At 38.6% G+C, this 24160-nt stretch overlaps 1 protein-coding gene across 8 annotated transcripts in view; it reads right to left on the bottom strand.

Moving 5' to 3' along the window:
• Positions 1-23372, bottom strand: part of PIK3C2G (phosphatidylinositol-4-phosphate 3-kinase catalytic subunit type 2 gamma) — a 201526-nt gene extending 178154 nt beyond the window's left edge. For 2 of the 8 annotated variants that reach the window (XR_011723791.1, XM_071733025.1), the window contains exons 1-5: positions 23008-23372; positions 15785-16541; positions 9648-9730; positions 6005-6162; positions 2734-2845 (exon numbers count right to left, since the gene is read on the bottom strand). Coding sequence is in view for 7 of the 8 variants with exons in the window: in XM_071733025.1 (XP_071589126.1) it covers positions 2734-2845; positions 6005-6162; positions 9648-9730; positions 15785-16444 (1013 nt within the window). In the remaining variant the exon portion in view is untranslated. Of the gene's footprint in view, positions 1-2733; positions 2846-6004; positions 6163-9647; positions 9731-15784; positions 16542-19513; positions 19777-20616; positions 21306-21327; positions 21954-23007 lie in introns of those variants that run through there. The other 6 variants (XM_071733024.1, XM_071733023.1, XM_071733019.1 and 3 more) reach the window with 5 other exon arrangements.
• Positions 23373-24160: the final 788 nt, after the last annotated feature.

The raw sequence follows: 24160 nt of genomic DNA, 5'->3' as shown, positions 1-24160 counted from the left end.
GACAATCATGAACAGTAAAAGGGTAAGGGTGTAGAGAGCACATCCACAGCTGGAAAACCTGGAAATGAAGAGTCTTTGGATATATATGAAAATCAGAAGCTTCCATGAGCAGTGATGGCACAGATAGGGTTTTACTCCTCCCTCCTTTAAAGCAGTCTCTGTCTTTCAGACAGTGTTCTACCTCCAGATGCACTTACAGTGAACATCTAAAAAAGGAACTGCAGGAAATCAACCAGGGAAGTATCTAATATACACCTTACAATGACAGAAGGAGCTGGGACAAGGTGACAATGAATCCTGATAGCTTCTACAGTCACTGTAAGAAAAAAAACTTGTGGGAAAATGAAGCATAAGAAGAAAAAGAAAGCTTGCAGGTTGAGGCAAGGCCAGAATTTCTGATCAGTAAACAAAACGAACTTGGAAATAAGAAAACAAATGAGATTCCAAAACAGAGTATCACAGTTGGCTATATAAGCTATGGACTTACTTGAAGCCTATACACATCCTTCTGATTTTTAATTTTTTTTTATTTTTTAAATTCAAATATTTGAAATCTGATACTCGTTAGTCAGGGTGTGAGCTCAAGGATATCTTTCCTTAGGTAAGGAATAATGGATGATGAAATCTCGTGATGCTGACTGTAAAAGTCATTAGCACACAAATAATTTTTCCCCATCTTACTCAAAGCTAAAGGGATTCCAGAAATCAAGTCTTTCAGGTTCTTCTGCAGGAGGCAGGAAGAAGTGCTCAATAATACAGTCCAATAGTAAATGAGAGCTTATGAAAGATCTTCACAATGTTGTCCAGTTCACTAAACCCCTCTGGTCTGAGACCAATTCATCATATCACCATTTTGGCTACACTTCATTTTTTTCTGGATTACAATAAAGAAGGAGCAGCCAAGTATTTATTCCCCATGCTGTTTCATAACTTGGGGAACCTCTATAGGAATTCACCCCTGAACAACTTACAAATACTCTTCTGGGGAAGAATTCCGCACTAGTACATCAAATCACCGTAAGCAAGTTCACAAGGAAAGCAATTTACGCTGAAAGGTAGCCAGAACACAGGAAAAAAATTCACTCTGAGGCAATTCCACAAACCCTGTTAAACTACCCAAGGGATCATTATGATCTAGGGTTTTAAATTTCAATACCCAGGACTCTGATGAGAAGGCAGAAGAAAAGGAGCTGAAAGTACAGCATGGTATAGAATTGCAAGCTGCCAAGGCCAGAAGCACAGCTCAGTGCTTTCTGCATGACAGTGAAGGAGCAAAGCAAAAAAGCTGAAAACATTATTGACCTTGTTTCACTGCTAATGAGATGTGCAGAGATTCTGCAAGTGCAGAAATTTAAACAGTCCACCATTGATGCGTTCATCCCAACAGTGAAAATAAAACTGTTTAGAACATACTGTACACTGACCTGAAATGCACTGAGCTCACCCACAATACAATGACTCATTATTTTCATGTTCTTTAGCAATTAGTTTGAAATGAGATGGGAGACTTGAAAATAAAAAATAAAAAGCCTCAGCCTTCTTGTGTAATTGACAGGTCTATGTAGGACCTGTTTCCCTGCTCAGTGTTTCTGATGTTGTATCACCCCACACAGCACTCTGCTGTACCAGCTCCTGCTTTATGGAGATATGACCAAAAATTGGCTCAGAAGTCAAAGTCTCCATCTTTAGTCTCAAAGCAAAACTCACCATAAACATCAGAACATTTGACCTGTGTAAGAGTTGAAGTGACCAAGCTGGCCAAAGAGCAAAGCTGATTTACACAGTGTGACGTTTTCTCTCACAACCACACTACTTTCATTAATCAAGCTGAACTGCCCCTAGGCAAGTCAGGTAATTTTTATGCTATAATGCAAATATGACTGCTTCTAAAAATGTCCCTGTCAATAATGGATGCATACTATTTTATCTTACGTCTTGAACAGATGAGCTGTGATTCCTGCAGTGCCAGCTTAATGTGCCACTACAGAGAACTGCCAGCTTCTTCCTTTCTGCTGAAAGCCACCATCCCTTCAGCACAGCTGACGAGAGTCTGAATTTTAGCTGTTTCAACACAAAATCTGCTCACTTTTGCTGACGGCTGAGTTTCAGCTGCCAGAGGGCAAGAAACAACAATCTGAGTCCAGTAGCACTTCCAACCACCACAAGAGTTTCCTTGAATGAATGTGTATCAGAGCATTCACTTCCTTACTTTTAGACTACATACAAACAGGTCTTTCTCAATGTATGTATATTGTGTTTTTCTTCAACTAGTATTCAGCATCAAAATGCTGACTTAATTTGCTTTACTACTACTGCAGCTGGATATAAAGAAAAATCAACTGCTATGCAGCTGCATAATCCTGTTTCTCATCTCTTTCGTGATTTCCCCTTTGAGGATATGCATACCCACTCATGCAGATAAGACTCCTATGAGATATTGGAAGTAACAACATCCTTGTATTACAGATGAGATTGATCAGAAGGACAAAGGAGTGAAACAAATTATTCAAGGCTTCACAAATCCTACACAGAAGAGCCAGCATTTGAATTCTTACACTGGAGCACGCTCCGCATGTTCCAGGAGTTTCAAAACTATACACTGAGTGTTTAAAAAATAATACTCTTAACTCTCCCTATGGTCCTGTTTACAGGGCACATAAAGCAGAGTGCATTAAATGCACAGCTTATATCACACAATACATACTCGATACTGTCTCCTAATGAGATACTTACTTTTGTAAGAATTCATCCGACCCACAAACACTCAAAAGGAATTCCTGCTGTACTGAGTATTGATTTGTGCAATGGAGGATCTCTACAATTAAGTCACGAGTGATACAGCCAGCTGCAAATAAAGATAGCAAGAAGAATTAATAGTAGTTTGCTAGAGAATTCCAGGGTACATTCTTGAGCACAGAAAATGAGAATTTCTTTGGTATTCCTACCTACTGCTGCAGACTAGCTCCATCAAGAGGAATTAGATCAAGCCACACCTGATTTATTTTTAATTTCACTTCCAATACTCTACAGGTCACAGAATTTCTGTCCCTTTAGAAGATGTTAGCTGAACATGGTCTAGTGCAAAAGTTGACTCTGTTACTGCTCATCACACAAGAAAGCTCCAGAAATTTACTTGTTATTGCTTTTGCTTTACACATCTTTTTAGCCATAATCAAGACATATATATAATGCATATATATTGAGAAGTTACATGTAATTTCATACAAACTGTTCAGAAATACCCTAGCTTTTGGAGAGTTTTCCTAAGTGTAACTTCAGCTTTTCAATTCTTTTTTCAACCCCACCAAAATTTTTCATTCTGCCCATTTTAGAGGAATTGAAAAAAATGGAAAAGAACAGCTGCATAATCTGACAGTCAAATTGAAAATATGTCTGATAAGTTTGATCTTTACAGGCATGCAGAGCATACTCCACCAGCACCGATGCTTCAAGTCTGAAATACTGCTCTTTAGCAGACAAGAATATCTGATTCTTCAGTGAAATTTTTCATATACTGAACTGAGACGGTTTTGCAATGCAAAATAAAGTCTGTACTTCACAATTCTCAGGCAATTTCCTTGTCTGTAATTGAAAGCAGAAAGAACAAAGTAGATTTTTTAAAAATTATTTCTTCATAGTATTTCTTTATTTCTTCAAAGTTAGTGTTCACTAAGAGCTCTAACTAAAAGCTTTAAGTGAACTTTTTAATATAAACACGGAAATTATCTAAAGTTAAATAGAAATCCCCAGAAAACAAACATGTAACCCAGACTTGTATGTTGACTTACTTACACTGCTCCAGGTTTAGACAACTGGTTCAAACTGAACCTAATCAACCAGTTTCTTTTGGCTTAATGTTGTTCTGAATTACCCAGTCACACACAACAGCCAATTCATACTGAGAAATCTGTTCTAGAGTTGCCATGCTGTTATTTTAAAACATATGTAGAAATGCAGAATTGGTTTTGCAAGGAAGCTAAAGGGAATGTGATACTGAAAAAATCTTCAGAGGACAGATGATGCTTTTAAGGGTGGAGGCAGTGACAAAGCTGAAATAAAACAGAGTTGATTACCATAGAAAGGTAGGTTGTTTTTTTTTTATTTTCGTTTTCCCCAGGGAAAAACAAATGTGCAATTGATTCAAAAGTTCCTCCTGAAATTTTTCACTTTCTTTGCAAAACCATTTTTCTTCTTCTCAGACAGCTCCTTTGATTAAACATTTTCAACCAGTCATAGAATCATAGATGATTTGGGTTGTAAGGAACCTTAAGGATCACACTAGTTTTAAATTTGACAACTTGGTATTTTAAGCAACTCCTCCTAACTGTTTTTGACATGCCAACTACAGGGCTCATTTGCTAAATTTATACACACCATTAAAAAAAAAAAAAAAGAATAGTACAGAAGCCTGACTTAAAATTGTAGCATGCACTTTTTTAGTCACTCATGTTATTCAAAAAGAAACCACCCTGAAACTTGCTAGTATAATTCATTTGCACTCCACAGAACTATTTTCCTTTCCATTCTCTGCCAATTCTTTTTACATGTCTGAATAATTCCTTATACTCTTTATCTTTGACAGGGGAAAAAAGTGTACTCCCTCCCTGCCTTCTCTCTTTGAATGTGAATTTGTTTACTTAGCCTGTACACAAGTTTAGGATAGGAGCTGTTTTTTTTATACCCACTTCAATTTTAGTTGAGCTTCCTAAAGCATTTTTGTACATAAAATTATACAGTTCAAAACCTGACCAATCTGCATGGTGAAAAATGCTATATGATAAAATATTTTGTCAGTAGTTCAGACTTCTGCACTAGAGGAACTACTGACAGAAGTGCTGGATATACTACCTTCTGGACCAAGTGTCCTGAGATCTTTGTCCTTTCATTTCATGGAATCCACAAAATATTGATTCAAGAGGATTCAACCAACTACTTTGACAATTCTGTCAAATATTAATCTGTCCAATAAATTTGTAAATACTCCCAATACAAGTAACCAAACTTGCATGAGTAAATGTGGAAGTCTTGGCTTCTGTATTGATGAAGACAGACTTTAAATATATGTTGACTGACATCCTGTAGCACTTTGGGTTTTCAGCTTCCAACTCATCAGATAAGCTAATTATCAGCCTACTACAGCCAAATAATCCCTTGACAGCTGAAGAAAATATTAATTAAAAAAGATTATCGCTTAATGAAGCAGCACACAAAGAGAGTGAGGTAGTGGAATTTATTTTAATTTTTTAAAGTTTTTGCTTATGTGGCTTAGGGGTTCAAACTTATCACAGCTGGAATCAAAGATTGTCCCATTCACCACAGATGCACTAGAGGAGTGGCAGCTTGCAACAGACACCAGTGACAGAATAATTCAGGCTGAGAAGGATCTCAGCAGGTCCACCTAAATCCAGACTCCTTCCCAGAGGGTGAACACTGAATTCAGATCAGCTTGCTCATAGTGTTGTCCCACAGGATCTTAAAAATCTCCAAGGACAGAGACTTCGTAGCCTCCAGGGGCAAACTGTTCCAATTCTTAATTATTCTCCTTTTCCTTGTACCTAGTTGGAATCTCTCCTGTTTAATTTATGATGGACACGTACTTCCCCTGACTTGTACATAGCCTTGGGTGCAGAGGAGTCTTGGTGACTGAAACTCTTAAGTCTTGGATTTAGAAACAAAGAGAAGGCTGTGAAAAAGTTCCATGACCTTATGGGGACTAGCCCCTCTTCCTAAATTCCTCCAAAATCAAAGTCTGAAGGTTGGCCCATTTCAGACTGCTAAAATTGATCTCAACTGTTGCTAAAGAAAGTAGAGATCTACACATTAGCAAAGACTGATATTTTATGTGATTTTAATCTTACAGCAAATATGCTGGAAATATTAAACGAAGTATGCACTCAAGACTCACGTAAGCCTTGCCCTTCGAGTGTCCTTTCAGGTGACAAATGTGCTTTGTTATTATTTTGGCACAGAAGTGTGGAAGGGTATGGACACCTCAATCACTTACCTTGTTTTGTAAGAAGCAGGGGATATGGTGAAGAATCTGTCCAAATGCTGATTCTGAACTTTGATTCACCAAGGATATGGTCTGGGAACCTCGTTGCAACACTCCAGATTTTCCCAGTGTTTGTCTTCGAGTCAAAAGCAGGATAGGCATTTCTTATTCTGAAAGGAATGTGATGAAATTATGTCTAAATAGGTATGCATTTCAGGTCTTTTATGAGAGCAAAACAAAAAAAATCTACAAGATACTACTACTAATAATACACAGAGAGCTTTTAAGAATTATATTTTGTGCAGAGTGGGAAATTGTAGCAACCCAAACTTTGTTTCCATACATTGGTGAAATAACTACACATCAGTCTGCATATAACTACATCTTTTACTTAGTAGGGAAACCAACAGTAAAATCTTCATGAACTTCACAGAATAACTGCTGAACTTGACCTCAGTGAAGCCAAAAGGAGTTTAAACATAGATTGCAGTGTACAGTGATGACAATAACTTGAGCATAGGAGAAATGAGGTGCTCAAATAAGTTTTAACATAAAAATAACCAGAAGCAAATGCACAAACAGCTTCAGCGAGCTGGTCAAAATGACTACAGGAACATGCTTTCTATGCAAAATCTTAAGAAGTTCCTATTTTCACCACACTCCACAATCCAGTCTGAAATCCTCATTACTAAAACCCTGGGTGTTCGTGTAAATGTCTGTAGAGAGCAATAACTGTTACAGTCATTGAGTTCCTCTGATCTTATATACAACTACCTATAAAATATATTTCTCCCCTTCCTTCCAATTACCAAAGACTTGCAGAAACTAATTCCTCCTGAGGTTCCATTTCCTAATGAACAGTGCCCACAGGTATTATGGCTGTCAGCTGAGACTAAACTTGCTTTTTAAGCAAATACACTTTGCAGAGGCAGGTAAGGGTACATATTGAACCAGATGAAGCTTTACATTTCACTAATTGGCCTGAATATTTTAGCAGTAAAAACTCAAACATCCTGTACCCATTCTTTTTTGTTTGTTAGTTCAAGTGGCATTTTGTAACTTCTGAGTTGGCAGCACTTAATCCTGTCTCTGATTACAGCACATTTTGAGCCATAGCCCTTTCACATGTTCTTCATTACTGCATTACCTCCTATTTCAGGACTGCTGCCCACGGCTCCTAAACGAAAGTATGAACTCCTCTTTTATGCCATGTATTTCTATAGCATGAAAAGGAATAAAAGCCTAGGCTTCCAAATTAATAAACCAATGAAGCAGCTCATTTCTTATAATGAAAACCAGGGGGCATGATGTTTCAGTGAGGTAGGAAGAAATGACAATACTTCCAGTACTTGAGATAAATTTATACACGTAGTAAAAAATCATTATACTACAGAGGCTGCTTTGGCTCCTCCCCTATGTAGTAGATGTCAGTGTATTTTCTTTGCTAGCAAGGCCAACATAAAGTTTTCCCCTATCACCAAATTCACTCTTGTAACCTGTTTCTATATTTCTATTCAGGCTTGGCATGTTCACTGCCCTTTCTCCACCATTAAATAATGGACTACATACACACATGGGGCATGAATCACCTCCTCAACTTACCAGCAATCATTTCAAAACTAAACAAACCTCATCTCCTTCCCTAGCTCCACACTACCCATATTTTAGGATACTCTAGGGACACAAATTTGCTTTTATGTTTTTCAGATAGAAATGCATCCTATACTGGAAGGTGTTGCTCATTTATGGCCAGCTATGGTTTTCAAGTGATTTAAGGACTTTTGGTCTGAGCAAGTGGGTGAAATGTGCCCATCAGTAAATTTTGAAAGACCTTCCAGGACATAACTGAAGTAATACACAAGTATTATATGTGGAAAACAGTTTGCTCCTTGCTTTCCATCCTGCAACAACTCAGTGGATGTAGAAAATACTAACATTTATAAGGAGCTGCTATTTCACAGCATTTCAGAATGCTATGTATTTCTCTGTGGTGCAGAGCACATCCTTGAAGTCAGTATGAAATGGAGGAACTCTGCATTTTGCAGCACTGAGCCCTGAGACTATCAGCTTGACATCTTCTGGTATCAAATTCCCTTTAGAATGTATTTTGGAGCCACCTGTAGATGATGGCTAACTATAGCTACACTCATAATTATAGAAGTAATTTGATAAAGAGATTTTGAAAACTGCTTTACGGTTGTGTACAAAGAAAGACTTCAATCATAGATTGCTACCTGTACAAATATTGCCTAGAGAAAAGCGTGATGGCTTTCTATTTGTGCTACATGCTGGCAGTGCAAGTCTGCTTGACACAGTTTGAATTATACATCCTCCCTCTGATGTATAAAACTACCAGTTATTGAGATTCTTTGGAGTCTGGAGGGCTACTTATTTGGCATGACTGAATATGTTATTTATTTGCAAATTTATGACTTTCTGTCTGTTTGCTGTGACATTTTGTCTTAAGAATGCTTTCCCATATATTTGATAGAAGAAAAGCAAAGGTTCTGATTTTCTTTTTGAGAGGATTTAATAGGGCTGCAAACTAAATGACTTACTGCAAAATAGGAATAGCTTAATTCTATTTATCTTTTTAGCCCTGTAAATAAACTCATTTATTCAGAAAAAAAAATCAATAGAAAACATTTCATATAATTAGAGTGCAAAGTTAAATGCAGAATGTTTGGATATTAAAACAATCTGGAACTGGAAAGGAATTCCTGTCATGTGGAACATGCCTTTATGCATCTGATGTTAGAACTAAGTTGGGGTTCAGAGTGGTGAAGTGTGGAAAAACAGAAAACAGACACGTGAATGAGTATATTTTAAAGCTGACTGTCCACCCCACATTACTATATCATATATTAATTGTTAATATCAAGGTAATATCAAACTGGTTTTAAGGTTTTTTTCTTTTAAGAGAAACAGGCTTGGCTGACCTTGAATATAGTCAATTCATTAAAGCCTAAATTAAAAAAAAAAAAAAAAAAAAAAGCATCATTCCATTTTCCAACAAGTTTTCTGGATTGCATTTTTGCTAACAACTTGATAGTTTGATCAGTGCGTATCTACAAAGAAAAATGAAGCTGCACAGATGGTCTAAAAATTTGTATTTCTTAGTGCTCTTGGATTGCAACACAATTTCTCCTTCCAGAAATGATTAAGTTTAAAAAGTTCTGGCCCATTAAGCCACACTATTAGCTGCAATAGTAAACAATAATTAAAGGGGGGTTTTGTTGCTTGCTAAGTCTCACTTTTCACCATGAGAGTATGTAGTAATTCTGTTCTCAAGTCAGTCACTTCCTTCAATTCTCTCCTCCTGCTCTAAGCTAGACAGGTACTAATATTGTCCAAGACAGTTATAGAAAATTAATCTTAAGTACCATGCACCATTGATACCCAAGAGATAAATGTACTTATCACTGATAAAGGGGACAACTAAGGCAGGAAAAAATTTTGGAATTAACATTCCTTTGTGGATTTTAATCTTTAAACAAAAATTAGGAGCATTTCCATATTTTAAGTAAATACTGCAATTATGGCACTGTTCAGGAATACAGGGAATTTATTATATACAATTATTATAACTCAGTTCAATTAATATAAATAAATGAAATGTCATAGTCGGCTGAATAAAGTTTTTTTCACTACTTACTTCTCCACTGCATTGCAAAAAGCAATTGTGTTTTCATTACTTCCTTGAATTGCTTCAACCAGCTGGATAGACCAACCTGTAGCCTAAAAATACCAAAATAACACCAGAAGAAATAGAGCTCAGTTATTGAGATAACAGAAGCAGAAAAGCAAAGGTCCAACAGTTCCATAAGAACCAACATTCATACATTATCATCCCTCCCCTGACTTGATGGAGCTTCAAGTAAGCACAAATAACACCATTTTTACTGCACTCAAAATTCTTTCAGAGAAAAAACAAAGTCAACAAAGCCTCATCTGTCCTGGGTTTAACGATTCCACCCCCACCCCCCTCAACTCTGTGCAGAATATAAGGAATTCCAGACAAAGCTTTCAAAATTTACCTAATGTCAGAGCACAGGCAACTCTAAGTGCAGAAGATTTATGCTTCATTTACAAAAGGGAGAGGGGACAAACTGTAGCTTATGCTGCACTTAGTTTTAATCCTTATTTCCTCTGCTTCTGCACTGGAAGGAAGCTCAGCATCCTTTCAAACTCCAATAATCTGTCAGGTAAGTCCCTAAGACAAACAATAAGAAGACAGAGTACCCTGTCTAGCATAAAAAATCCCAAATACTTCCTCTAAACTTGGAGAGCACAGGTCTGAGCCACTATTTTGGGTCAAAGCACCACCTCATCCATTTGTTGTAGTACTCTTCAGTCAGAACACTACCTTCAGGAAAAAGCTTAATGCTAATATATCTGCAAGCCCATTTTACTGTCGTACATAGAGAAACCAACTTTTAAACCCCTCAGAAAGAGAAGCAACTAATGACACATGGCCAGTTTTGCTGAGCTCTGGCTAGTGGGAACATTACAACAACAGAACTGAAAGCTCAGAAATTACAAACCTTTTACAGATACCATTAGTCTTGGGTTTCATTGTATGTAGCATTTTCACTAACCACAAGTAGCACAAGTTTTAGAAGAAAACTTATGAAACTTAAAGGTAATAATGGGACATCACCAATAGAAGGAAAATTGCAAAGTATGGGGGAAAAAAGCACTGGATAACCCTTAGGGTTGGAATAAGAAAGTAAAATTGAATTTAATTATACAAATTATTAACTTCATGATTCTAAGAAATGCTGAAAAGTTGCTGAACCTCCTTCAAAAGACATTGAAAGAATAGCACCACCAGCACCAATTTTTTCCACCTTGGCTGGACACTTGTTGTACAATTCATCTCAGTGGACAGTAATAAAGCTGCAGGAGGTTCACTATTTAGAAATTATGGGATATTTGGTAACAGTAATAATAATTGAAAAATATGAAGCAAAAAAACCAAAACACACCACCTCACAACAGGAAAACTACAACAAAAAAAGCATTCCTGACCACTCACATCAGTTTTACCAAAAGATATGTTGTGTATCCCTAAAATCCAGATGGAGGAACACAAACCCAAACAAGCTCAGAAATAAAATTTCTGTTTGTGGGTGAGCTCTAGAGCCTGGAGCAGGATTGCATCTCCCAGAGCACAGCAGGCAGGCAAAGTTCCAGCAGCTGCTGTAGCTGGGGTACAAAGGGAGCACAGCTCCTGCACTGAGAACTGTGCAGTGATGGTGGAAACGTGCCACACGGTGAAACCTCCATCACAGGGTGCAGAAAGTGTCCCTCTGGACAGCAGAAACTTTGACTCAGAGGAAGGATGCTGCAACCCAGGTGTCCCTCAGGATGCTGAGGGATTGTCTTGTGCCTCTCCTTTAGACTGGAGACAGAAGTGGTTTTGCTGGTGGGAGTTGTGCTCTAGATGTGGTGCCAAGGTGCTGGTGAAGAAGCTGCAGAAGAACAGCCAGAAGAAGGACCAGGAGACTGACAGGGACACTCTACAGCTAAAGACCACCCAATCCCTATGCTGCCAAGGTGGGACAATTTAAGACTTCACAACAGGAGCTCTGAAAGGAGACTCCCACAGGGGGGAGGTTGGAAACCCACTGTTTCCAGTAATAAGAAGGAGTGACTTTTCCATCTGCAGTTCTGTCATTACACAGCAGGATGCCCTGGATAAAGTGCATGGATGAAAAAGAAAGTGGATAAATGAATAGGTAAGAAAACTAGACCATAGGTAAGAAAAGAAGAAGCTGGGACATTACACTGAATGAGACTGAAGATATTAAAAGCAAAAGTTCATCAGGGAACTGAGGAATGAGGGATGGAGAGCAATTAAGCAAGGAGAAACCAAGAACGGGAAAGGATGATTGGCCACAAGAACATGGTATGGATACTTCAGCTCATGGCAAAGAAGACTGTGATTAACTATTTACTAAAGGATGGCAAAAAAAGACCGAAAAGGTTGGAAAGAGGACACCCTAAAGCAGGAAAGAGAAGTAACACTGGAGTCCTCTGCCTCTATGATTTTTTGCTGGCAGCATTTCTGAGTGAATCCTAATGTCAAATATGCATCCCATGTAGGTAGTAATAGTCTACACAGAAAAATCAATATACCATTGCTAACTAAAATTAGTTCTAGTGGCACAGGTGTAGGTAAGTGATAGAATCATCAAATTATTTTGGTTGGAAAAGACCTTTAAGATCATAGACTCCAACCATTATCCTAACTCTAGCAACTTCAGTGCTAAACCTTGCTGCTAAGCACCACATCTATACATCTTCTAAACACCTCCAGAGATGGCAATTCAACCACCTCCAGGGATAGCATGTTCCTGTGTTTGATAATCCTTCCAGTGATGATTTTTTTTCTCATATCCTATCTAAACCTCCCTTGGCACAGCTTGAGGCCATTTCCTCTTGTCCTGTTGCTTGTTACTAGGGAGAAGAGACCAACTCCCACCTCACTAAAACCTCCTTTCAGGTACCTGTGGCCTCCTTTTCTCCAGACTAAACAACCCCAGTTCCCTCAGACTCCTCATAAGAATTGTGCTCTAAATCCTTCACAAGTTTCAGTGCCTTTCTCTAGCTCCAGAACCTCAATGTATTCTTACAGTGGGGATCCCAAAACTGAACACAGTATTCAAGGTCTGGACTCACCAGAGCCAAGTACAGGGGCACCATCAGTTCCTCAGTCCAACTGGCCACACTATTTTGATACAGGCCAGGATGCTATTGGTCTTCTTGGCCACCTGGGCACACTGCTGGAAAATGTTCAGCAAGCTGTTAACCAGCCACTCTACCCCCCTTGATTCTTCTCTGCTGGGCAGCTTTCCAGCCATCTACAGATTGCTCACATGGTGCTAATCAAGTCACCTGAACCATCCTTCCCAAACAGGCAGTGTAATTCTCATTTCTGCAGCACCCAAACAGAAATTGTGTGGTCTGATGATTAGACCTGGTGAAGAAGTGGTGAAGAAGAAGTGGGTCTTGTTAGTTATTCTGGAAACATTAGATCCTGAATAACATAGACAGAGCAGCAGTGTAATCTACTGAACATTTTTGAGACTGTATTTCAATTTTCTTTCTAATATGGAGGAAAAAACCCTCTTTTCACAGGCATGTTATGAAGGCAGTTTCTTTAGGATTTCTGAACTTGGTGATGACAAAACCAGATGAAATCATTATTTCCTTTATTACACTGGACATATTCATGCAGCTGCATCCAAGAGCATTGATCAGAATGACATTAATGATTTCAGCAATGCAAATATTTCATCTTCCATACCTACTACCTATCTCAATGCTAATCTTCATTTTTCAGTATGCTTTCCATTTCACTTTGTCTGCAGTCTTGGTTCTCGTCATCTAATACTCAGATGTATCATTTACTCATCCTGGACCTCACTAATCCAATCTGTGTTCATTCTCCTTCTTCTGCTGCAGTGCTCCACTTTTCCAGCCATTCTGACAGTCTCACTTGGCATCATCCCTGTCACCCTGCAGCCTTTTTTTTCTTTTCCATAAGTCGCAGTCCAGAAGCAATGGGTTACATCCTTATAGGCATTTTTAGCCCCTCCCTCTCTCCACTTACTTTCACTCTTATTTTCCCTTTCTTACCATTTCAAGGTTCAGTTGTCTTGCCCCTTGCCTTGACTTTCTTTCTAGCCTGACACGGCTGCTTCTCCCTGCAGGAATTCCTGTGGCCACACTGATTTTTCTTCTACAAATCAGTTCTCTCCTCTCTCTCATTTCTTCCTCTTCTAGCTAAAAAGCTCAAATACTTCCCAGACTTAAATCCTCCCACACATTCAACTGGAGTTGCCTTTGACGCACTCACTTCTTCTCTTCCTTCCTCTATAATTCTCTCCTCCTCCATCACAGAAGTGTTCGTGCCTGTTCTTATATGCCTGCTTCCTCTAGCACCTCTGGTTCCCATATCACAATTTAATCTCCTCCTCTGCACTTGTACACCATTATTTTCTATTTTTCTCATGAAAGGCTTGCTCTTTTCATCATGATGTCAGCACGTTTTAGTTTTCCTGTCATAAGTAAAATGCATGAACAACTTCTTTTCCCTCCATCTATTTATCCCTTCCTCTTTTGTATTCATCCCTTAACTTCCAATATGTGGTGCCCAGGATTAGCCTTGAGAGTTCCTGTCCTCAGATTTATTTTCTCCTGCTGCCTCCCCATCTGGCTGGGTCTACATGTTTACTTCCATAGTTCTCCCTATTCACATACATAGAAACAAAGTCAATAACAGTGCTCCTCCCCTTTGTTTATAATAATGTGATTTCTTTAAGTTAAAAGCAGGGGGTAAAACTAAACTGTCTTTTAATATTCACAGTGAAGAGGTATCCCCTAGGCTATTTCAAGATTCCTATAATGATTCAGAATGCTAAAAAGGACTAGAGGAAAGGGAGCATTTATCACTTTCTTTTTCCTTGTCTATGTCAGGATTTTGAAAGAAGGAAAATGAGAGATACAACATTAGAGTCATGTCAGTCCCAAAAGACATCGTTATAAAAAACCCAGCAAAACCAAGAGCAGAGCTATGAACACCTGATGAAAGAAGGAAAAAAGATAAAGTATTTGCTTAAAAAGGGCCAGCTAAAGGCAGACTGTATGTCATAAGAACCAGCTTTTTAGAAAATAATTACATATGAACACATAAGTACATAGAGAAGATGGTTAAGGCAGGATATGGTACATTTCATCTCTCAGGATCAGAATATGTCAGTCAAACTATACACAGACCCAATAATTTGTGTCAAAAGAAAAACAGATTCAGCATAATGTACTGTTATTTTGGATCTCAGATTTCATATTATCCCATACAAATTTGTTATCTTGCCTCTTTCAAACACGACTTTCAAACACATATCTATACTTACCCCTCTTTGATAGTTTTATGGTTCAATGATCTATAAAATGAGCCAACTGCAGAATTGTAGACCATAATCTAGATTTTCTTCTGGTGTAAAATGGCAAATTTTTATGAAACAATGGAGATATTTTATACTAGGTGAAAAACTGGCACTACTGCTTTAAAATTAAGTCTTTTTTAGTAGATAAGTGGCAGAAATGTATTGACATTTTAATTATAAATTGGCTAAAACATGACACAGGACATGTGTAGGACACAGATTCTGCCAGTATAAAATCCTCATTAGCTAGCCAGAGTAGGCACCTTCCCTTCAATAGTTAGTTTATGGTCTGCTGGGTTCTCTTCTGATGTTAGAATCAAAGAAAAAGGATGCTCAGAGGTTTTCATACTGTACAGAAATCTCATGCAAAATCATGTACTGTTTGTTGGAGGGCATTCTCCTCATAATGGTACAAAAATACTGTGGGTAATTCAGACTGCCAAGAAATCAAGTTACACAATTATTGGAAAATATACTTGACAATTCCCTGCATCTCCAGTAAAGACCAAACAACATCTGAATAAGTAGTCTTGCATTTGCTATTGAATAGCTGAATCATAAGACACAGGACAAAAACTCTCTATATGAGCAAAAGTTCTGGTTTTGCTCAAACAAACAAAACTTTTTGTTTGTTTAATTTGTTTTCTTTTTCATCAGATTTTTAAATAAAGTACTTCTAACCCATGTTTCACCAGTCTGGGCAAATACACAAACTGCAAGGTATTTGCAGTTTGCAAATTATATATAACTGCAATTATATATTACAAATACACAAACTGCAATACACAAACAAAAATCAAGAACTTCAAGCACTGTTAATGTGAGAAAACTTAAATACCTCTCTATCATGTCCAGAGCTGCGGAGCCAGGCAGGACCTATTTCACATCTTCTGGAAGTGTCAGCTAGGCAGGCTTCCCTATTTCCACTTCCATCTCTCACTTCTTGTCCAAATGGATAGTTGTCTAAGAAAATGGGACTCCGAGTATCTACACCGTCAAAGCCCAGCTGAAAATTCAGATTTGTGTTGCCTCTTTCCACACTTGCACCAAATACATTTGGGACTGGAGTTACACCATTCCCTCTGCAGACTTCCCTCTTTTGATTGTAGGCGTAAGGATCTGCCAGAGAGAAGTTTCTGTACTCAGGAAGTAAAGAAGATCTGAAGCCAACTGCTGGTGACACTGTGCCTTGTTGCCACTGAGAGTCAGGATTTCCAGGGTAAAGGTCCCCATAAATAACTGGAGGTTGACCACAAAACTGCTGCTCAGGCACATTCAGACCAAAGACATCTGATGGGAAAAATATTTCTTCATGATGATGAGAATGTGATGAACCATAGAAAAAAAATTCATTGCTGACTTCTTCAACTATTTGGTCAAATCCTAGATGGACCTCTCTGTCAGAACCAGAATGGCATGTTAGGGAAGACGTAGGATCCCCAGCCTGTCCTTCACAAAATTTATTGTGTGAGAAAGGCACCATCCCAAAGTGTGCCATGGCTGATTCTTCTGTTTGCTTTTATTAGTCCTCACGGATGTCTTACAGAAGTTCCAAGGTCAAGAGAACAATGTTCAGAACTGGAGCTATATACCCCCTAAAATGAAGCACATTATAAAAGTTAAACCAAAAAATATATAATATAGTATAATGAAAGCAGTACATGCAGTACTTCTTGGTCTTTTTTTTTTGCTTTAGGGATTTACCCACAGGGTGGACATATGTTCTTTATCTGGAGCTTCAATAATCTTTCACCTGATCCTCATGTCCAGACTTTAAAAAAAAAAAATAGTAATATAATAATAAAAGAAAATCTCTGTATTATTTCCATTATTGTACACTTACATACCACAAAATGCAAGAGTAAAAAAACAGCCAAGTAGGGAAGATTTGTATTAGTGGTCACTGGCAGTTTCATTCACATCTTCTTCTTTTTCCCCTTTTACCTCCCCCCCAAATTATTTCATCTTCTGTTTTTTATCCTAATGTAATCAGGTGAAGAAATTTCAAAGAGCTGAGAGGGCATGGATCTCCAATTAATATGCAAAACACTACCACTATCCAAAAGCTTGGATATGGCATATTTAAAGGAAACCAAATATAAATGATTTTTTTCTTTGCTTTTCATAACAGATATATCGTCAAAGCATCAGCAAATATTTAGTAAATAAATAAAAAAAAGGCAAGGGCCTGAGCTTCTTCAGAAGCTCACCATCATTCATACTGTTACTAGCAAACTTCCTGGTATGATTTTGGCATGTGTCAAGGAGTCTTATGGTTCAGATGGGAGCACGTACTGGTGACTGCTATCAGTAAGCATGACAGTAACTTTTTTAGGAAGAGATTTTACTTCAAAAGCCAAAATCTGTTTCAGACCACTCACCCTCAAGGTTTCGGCCTGTTTAATTTACTGACACAGATGTAGCCTAAAACCACAAATGACCCAGAATAGCAATACTTCATAAAGTACACAGTTGCACTGGGTACTTTATAATATAAAAGAAATAGAAACATATGATTTAGTAATTCAGTAAAAAATGTATTCCATAGAATGAAAAAAAAGTTAATGTGATAAATGTGTGCTCAAAAATTGCTAAAGCTTAGCCCCCCATATTGCATTTTTCACTATGTCTTCAAGATCTATACTGTATTAGCCCAGATAATAGTGCCTTGCAATAAAAATCTATATTACAACAGAAGGTATTCATCACAACGTTATTTATTTTTGTTTTATTTGAAGTCAAATTCCAGGTGACATGGGCTTCTGTCACCTACAGTGAGGAGCGAGAAGAGAAATGAAAAGTTAAATAGGCTGAAATGAAATCTCCAAGTTAGAGGCTGAACCACTCTTTCATGCTCTCAACTTAGTGATTCCACGTGTTATGTGCTTTGGTTTGCTTTAACCGTGTTGGAAGAAAAAAAGCATTTATGAGGTAACAGTAAGCTGGAGAGTCAAAATTATGCATACCACTTGGAATGGTAGTGTAAGCATGAATTACAAACTCTGCACCTTTCTCTCAGACTGAATCCTGAAGTTCACTCTATTTTTAGATTAAGATGCCAACCTATCTTTGCAGCAAAAAATAACAATCATAGCAATTTTTAATGGAATTGTCCTCATTTACAATTTTCTCTGTTACTCATTTCTACATTAGTTAAATGAAAAGAAAGAAAACAAGAAAGGATGTATCTATTAAATAAAAAAATAACGCCTTTAAGTATTTTTTTCTGTCCTGAAAATTGGAATGTTTCAGGAAAAATAAGACAAAAAATGATTTTTTAATAAGGTTTGGCTACCTGGAGGTCTATAGTAGAGGCACATATTATAATATTTATATATTACATAGTATTATTTATATTATACAATTATGTAATAATATATAATAATAAACTATTGTATCTATGCAAATAAAGATACCAATATATTATGTAATGATATCAAATAAAATACCTTCTATGCCCTTTCAACTGTTTCTAAAATATTTTCAGCTTCTGAAACATAAACAGCTTCTGTTTATAATGATACATAAATGTCTAATACCCAACCTTGCTTCTTTATCCCTAATACTTTTGTGTAGCATCCCAGATTCCTCTCACAGATATTCACGTACATAGAGCCCAGCTCCACCTACCTGTGTATGAACGCTTATCCCTCCTACACTCTTCATACTGATCATAAGAAGCATTGCTTTCCTAGTGGTCTTTAAGAGCAGACAGTTCACATATAGTGCCAAAGGCTGTCTGTACATCCCCTGTTCTCCTCACCATGCAGAGGGGCTCCTCTCCCAGCCTGGATGACAGCAGAGGGAGAGCCTTGCAAGGAGCAGGCACTTGTACAGCACCAGTTGTAGCACTGCATCTCTTTCATATAGGCTTGCAATGAAAACTAACCATTTAGCCTGGAAACTCAGCATTTCAGTGTTGTAAATCTCTGTGGGTTAAGTGCTACCTGGTAGCTTTGTTAGCAAGAGAAGACTCTGTTTGGACAAACTCCTTACCTTTTTCTGAACAGCAAACAGTCTCCACGAAAGTATCTGGCCCTTTGCCAGCCACTATTACCCATTTGAATCACTCGAAGTGCATTGGTAACACTGAATTTTCAAAAATCATTAGTGTGGCAACATTTAAAACACATATTTTTCAAAAAACAGAAAACAAAACAAGGATGGAGTTTTCAGGTTAATTTTCTTTGCTTCCTGGTTTCTGAATTTTGGAGCATTTGAGCATCTCTTTTCTCCTAGAGCTAAGAAGTCCTCCTTTTTCTTTTAAATGATGTCCGTGTTTTCACATAATCACGTGGCTATGAGATCAGAGGTCTTCAGGGACAACAACTACTATAAAATATTCACTACAAATCAGGACATTCAACAGCAGCATCACACAAATGATCCCAATATTGTAGCTGTCGTCCAAGCACAGGAAAACACTTTCTTTACTTCAGCATGCATATGCATTCTATTACAAAAGCTTGATAAACTGTAGGGCTCAATTTTACCTCTTCCCTGGAACCCAGGAGGAGACAATTGGGCTGCTTGCTAAGCGATAAGAATATTTGTTGCAACCTCTTACCTGAAACACATCATTTGTCAGAAGAGAATTCAGTCTCCTACAGTTTCCTGTTCACAGGCACATTCAGATGACCTATGTGCTTTCAGTATGAAGGGGGTGTAACTTTTTTGTCAGAAGCTTTCTTTCCTGTTGAACTGGTTTACTGCTGTAATAATTCTTTCCCACGTCTCCCTCCAGGGAAATTTTGAGCAGCCGTAATAATAAAAAGGTAACACCTCATCTCCTCTTTCTCAATTTGGGAACACAACTTTTTTTTTTTTTTTTTTTTTTTTCCCTTGGTATCAAACATGCAAACAGACTTCTCCAAGGGAAAGACCAGCCTCTTAGACTTCTGCACAAGTGCAGGATTCAGAAATTTTACTCCCTCTTCATGCAGCTTCCTTCTACCTTTCTACCTGGTGGTGTGCACTTTGAAAGGAGCTTTTAATTGTGCTTACAGAATGGGACAGTACAAATTTCCTTTGGCAGAGAGGCTTCCTGGTTTTCATTCCTCAGTATGTGGAGTTGGGGCAGTTCAGTGAGGAAAGACTTTCCCTTATGCTGGTGTATTTTCCAGAGGCTGATAAAGCTTTGCTCCTCTGCAAAGGGCCTGCTGAAGTGCTGGAGTAAATGCAGCAGTGGTCAGAAACATCCTCCTAGACCTTAAGGAGCCCAGGATCCTCCATAAAAGGAGCAGCAGGGGCAGCTTCAGGCAGGACGCTGAGGGTGTTCCCTCAGGGACCATTTGTCTCCACTCTTCATACCATTCCTTAAAAAGGTATAAATTGTTCCACTGAAGTAGATCTTCAGGATTTACACAAAAGCCCTCCATCCTAGTCTCCTAGTCTAAAGTCCAAGGTTGTTACCAGCAGGAAAATAGCAAAGAACTTGTCAGTATCAACAAAACAGTATTTGTTATACAAAGCCATGCAGTAAAACTGAACAGATTAGGATAATGCATTTAAAGTTAATAATTAGAGCTCAGATATCATATATCTGATAAACTGAATGAAGTAATGATTTGATAAAGCATTACAGGGAAAACTCTGACCTTCAAAGTACAGCAAAAAGCTGTTAATGATGTCATGGTGATTTACAAGCAGCTGGCCAAGGACAAAACTTACTTCACTTGGTGAAAGGTGATACATTTTTTCCCATATATTCTCCAGCCCTTAAAATGTCAGCTTGCTCCACAAACTCTTTGGTGGCATTATTATTATTGCCAGTGATTACTGTGAAGCGATCCTGAGAGAGAGCACCACACAGATTTTAGGAGCTGCCATTTCTGAGGTTATGGCAGTGATGTTGCTTTGTCTCACGGTGATTGGACAGAGTAAAAGGAGGAGGATCAAGACAAGAGAGGAAATACTCATGGAAAGAGCACGTATTCCCAAGCAAACACAGAAGGCTTTACACATAACATAAATTTAGCTGGGACATGTATGTTCCCCCCCTTCCAGGTGGTTAAAGTTTTTCCTTTGGAAACTCTGAACATTATCAGGATTTTATGAAGCTTTTAGGGTCTGTTTCCCATCTGAGTAGTAGACAGGAAACTGCTGACTCATTTTCTCCCCTAATTCCTCCCAGAACTACCAAGGATCGTCTCCTCCTCTTTTGCTGGCTTGTGGGACGAAACCTTTAGAGACAAAGAAAACTCTATACTCCCCGGGATGCCTCCTTTCCTTCTGTTAGATACGCTCGGTACTCCACCAACTGGCAGGAGCCTACATTTCACTCAGATGAAAAAATCATCATGTATTTGATTTAGACATGTGTGAGTGTGTCTGATAAAAAACCGAGGGTAAAAAGCTGGCAAAGTAATCACCGTAACACACCCCAAGATGAAACACAGCATCTTCAGCAGGCTTTGGCTCTCACTGTTGCTTCACGCAGAGTTTGGAGCTTTCCCAGATCGTACCCTTACATCTGAAGCCTTGAGGCTTTGAGTAATAACAGGCTTGCCAAGGGAATGCAGCAAAGGGTTTCAGCAATCCGTGGGGCCAGAAAACAGGCTGAACACAGAGCCGGTGAGCAAACAGCTCCATTTCGTAACAGCTCCAGCCATCTGTGTTGCTATTCTCCAGTGCCACCTACTGTCATTTCCCTAAAAGAACAGAGACCACGGTGTCAAGCACAGTGGCAATTAAACTTGATGTCTGGCTGCAGAGAATGCCATCATCTCCATCATCATCATCACGGAAGGTTGCCCCTTGTGGGAAAGATTCGTGATTTTGAGGTCCTGCCTGAGGATGGTGTGATACTGCTTCTCTTAGATCAGTGCTCCAAAGCACTGCTGCACTAAAGCAATGACAAGGGACCAGCTACATGGGTACAACAGAGTTTTTCCATGGACTGGTGAAAACAAAGTGATTAGTGTCAAGATTTTTGTTCTTTTTAAGCAGCAGATGAATGAGAATTCTGGTACAAAAAGATGCTAAGATCTGGGGGGTTTCTTACAACAGGTCCTTATTTCTTTTTGGCCTGTAAGGTTCATCAAGCAGGGATTGTGCCTTCCTGCTTCTATAGTAAAACCCAGCAGAGTAGATGCTGCTGGGGAAAGAAGTTAAAAGTTGCAAAAAACACAAAACAGTGGTTAAATCACTGTCCAGTGATTTATCGGGTAGGGAGACATTTGCTGTAAAGGGCAAAAGGTCTTTTCAATTCTGAAAACACTCTCTGTTTACTCACACAGAACAAGTCGGGGAAAGGACAGAGAAAAGGGAGAAGGAGAAAGTAAAGTTTTCACTTCTCAAGGGAAAATAAATAAAAAACATTTGTTTTTCTACATAGAAAAATATTTTCACAGGCTCTGCTAACACCTACATATCCTTTGCAAAGTTACTAAGTTACCAACACCCTCTTGAGCTTTGAAATAACTTCTTGTGAAAGATCAACCTCCACAGTCTGCAAGCGCAGACAGCAAAGCTAGCCATGACTAAACGTAGACTACGGATTTTAATCTCTCTTTTTATTTGAACATCTTTTGTACTTTGATCCTCTAAAAGGAACAACACACATTACCAGAGAGGTTTTTTTGTTTGTTTTGGGTTTTTTTATGGCATACACAATTGCTTTACAGCTTTAAAAAAAATCAAATTGCTGAGAAAATTAAGTGCTGAAAGAGAGAATGGTCTTATCACAACCATTATAAAATACAGAGTTAAAATAATACAAGCAGGTAGATTTCTATTTCTATATATACACATGTACACACACATTCACATAACTATATGTTTATAAATATATGTATGTAACATCCATGTATACTCATACATACATATGTGCATACTTACATGTTTATGTAAGCACGTATCTAAAAAAAAATAGTATATGTGTTATGCATACATATAAATGCCTAATAAATGCTAAGTGACCCAAGAAATAGCTCAAACATTTTAGCCACCAGTTTTAGCTGAAAGTCAAACATCCCAATTCTGACAAGTGCTTAAAGCAAAGCTTTTGCTCATACAGCCTTATAAATTTCACTTTGTGATGTTTTCTTTCATTTCTCTTACCTTCTGTGATCCTTTTCTTGTTTTCCTATGTTATTCTTTTCGTCTCCCCAGTCCAATGTGCCTGCTCAAGGGCTTCTGTGAAATTCAGCTTTGTCATTTCAACGGGGTGTGTTGACCTTCCAGAAATTGTTCATATCACGGACTCTACAAACATAAAACCACAATCTCGTGATACCAGCACACTGGTACGACAGGGTCCCCAGCTGCTACAATAGTTTTTTACTTATGGAAAATTTAATGAGCAAGATGACTTTTCCTTCCTAAGATCCCCTCCTGTTGCAGGTTGTGGTACACAGGGGCTCTACAGGAGTGCAAGAGCAGGAGAACAGAGAACACCCCAAAGCACAGAGCTCACCCACTTTGGGGGGTCTGAGCCAGGGTGACAGAGCCAGAGTGACTTTGGCATTGCTGCCTGGCCATGCTGCCTTAGAGGGCTGTTAATATTATTGTTAGCTTGAAGGCAATCTAACTTAGGAGATTAATTTACAGCCATACCGAAGCAACTACATAAGAGATAAGAGGAAATGGTAATAAACTTCATAGAATGGCTTGAGTTGGAGGGGGCCTTAAAGATTACCTTGTTCCAACCCCCCCTGTATGGACAGGGGGGCCTCCCACAAGCCCAGGTTGCTCCAAGCCCCATCCAACCTGGCCTTGAACACTTCCAGGGAGGGGGTAGCCACAACTTCCCTGGGCAACCTCTGCCAGTGTTTCACCACCCTCTCAGGGAGGAATTTCTTCCTAATGCCTAGCCTAGGTCTACCCTCTTCCAGCTTGAAGCCATTACACCTTGCCCTATAGTCCCATGCCTTTGTAAAAAGTCTCTCCCCAGCTTACCTCTAGGCCCCTAAAGACCCACTTGCACTCCTTAAGTCATCAAGTGAAAAATAATACTAGAAGAAATGGGCTGAAGTTGCACCAGGGGAGGTTTAGACTGGATATGAGGAAGAATTCTTTACTGAGAGAGTAGTTAGACGTTGGAATGGGCTGCCCAGGGATGTGGTGGAATCACCATCCTTGGAAGTATTTAAAAACCATATAGATGAGGCACTTCAGGACATGTTGTAGTGGGTGATACAGATATTGATATTTATATTTTATTGGGGGTGGGGGTGTTGACAGTCGGACACAGTGCTACTAGACATCTTTTCCA

The sequence above is a fragment of the Heliangelus exortis genome, chromosome 1 (genome assembly GCF_036169615.1).
Source record: "Heliangelus exortis chromosome 1, bHelExo1.hap1, whole genome shotgun sequence".
NCBI classification, from domain to species: Eukaryota; Metazoa; Chordata; class Aves; order Apodiformes; family Trochilidae; genus Heliangelus; species Heliangelus exortis.
This window is presented reverse-complemented; position numbering and strand designations above follow the sequence as displayed.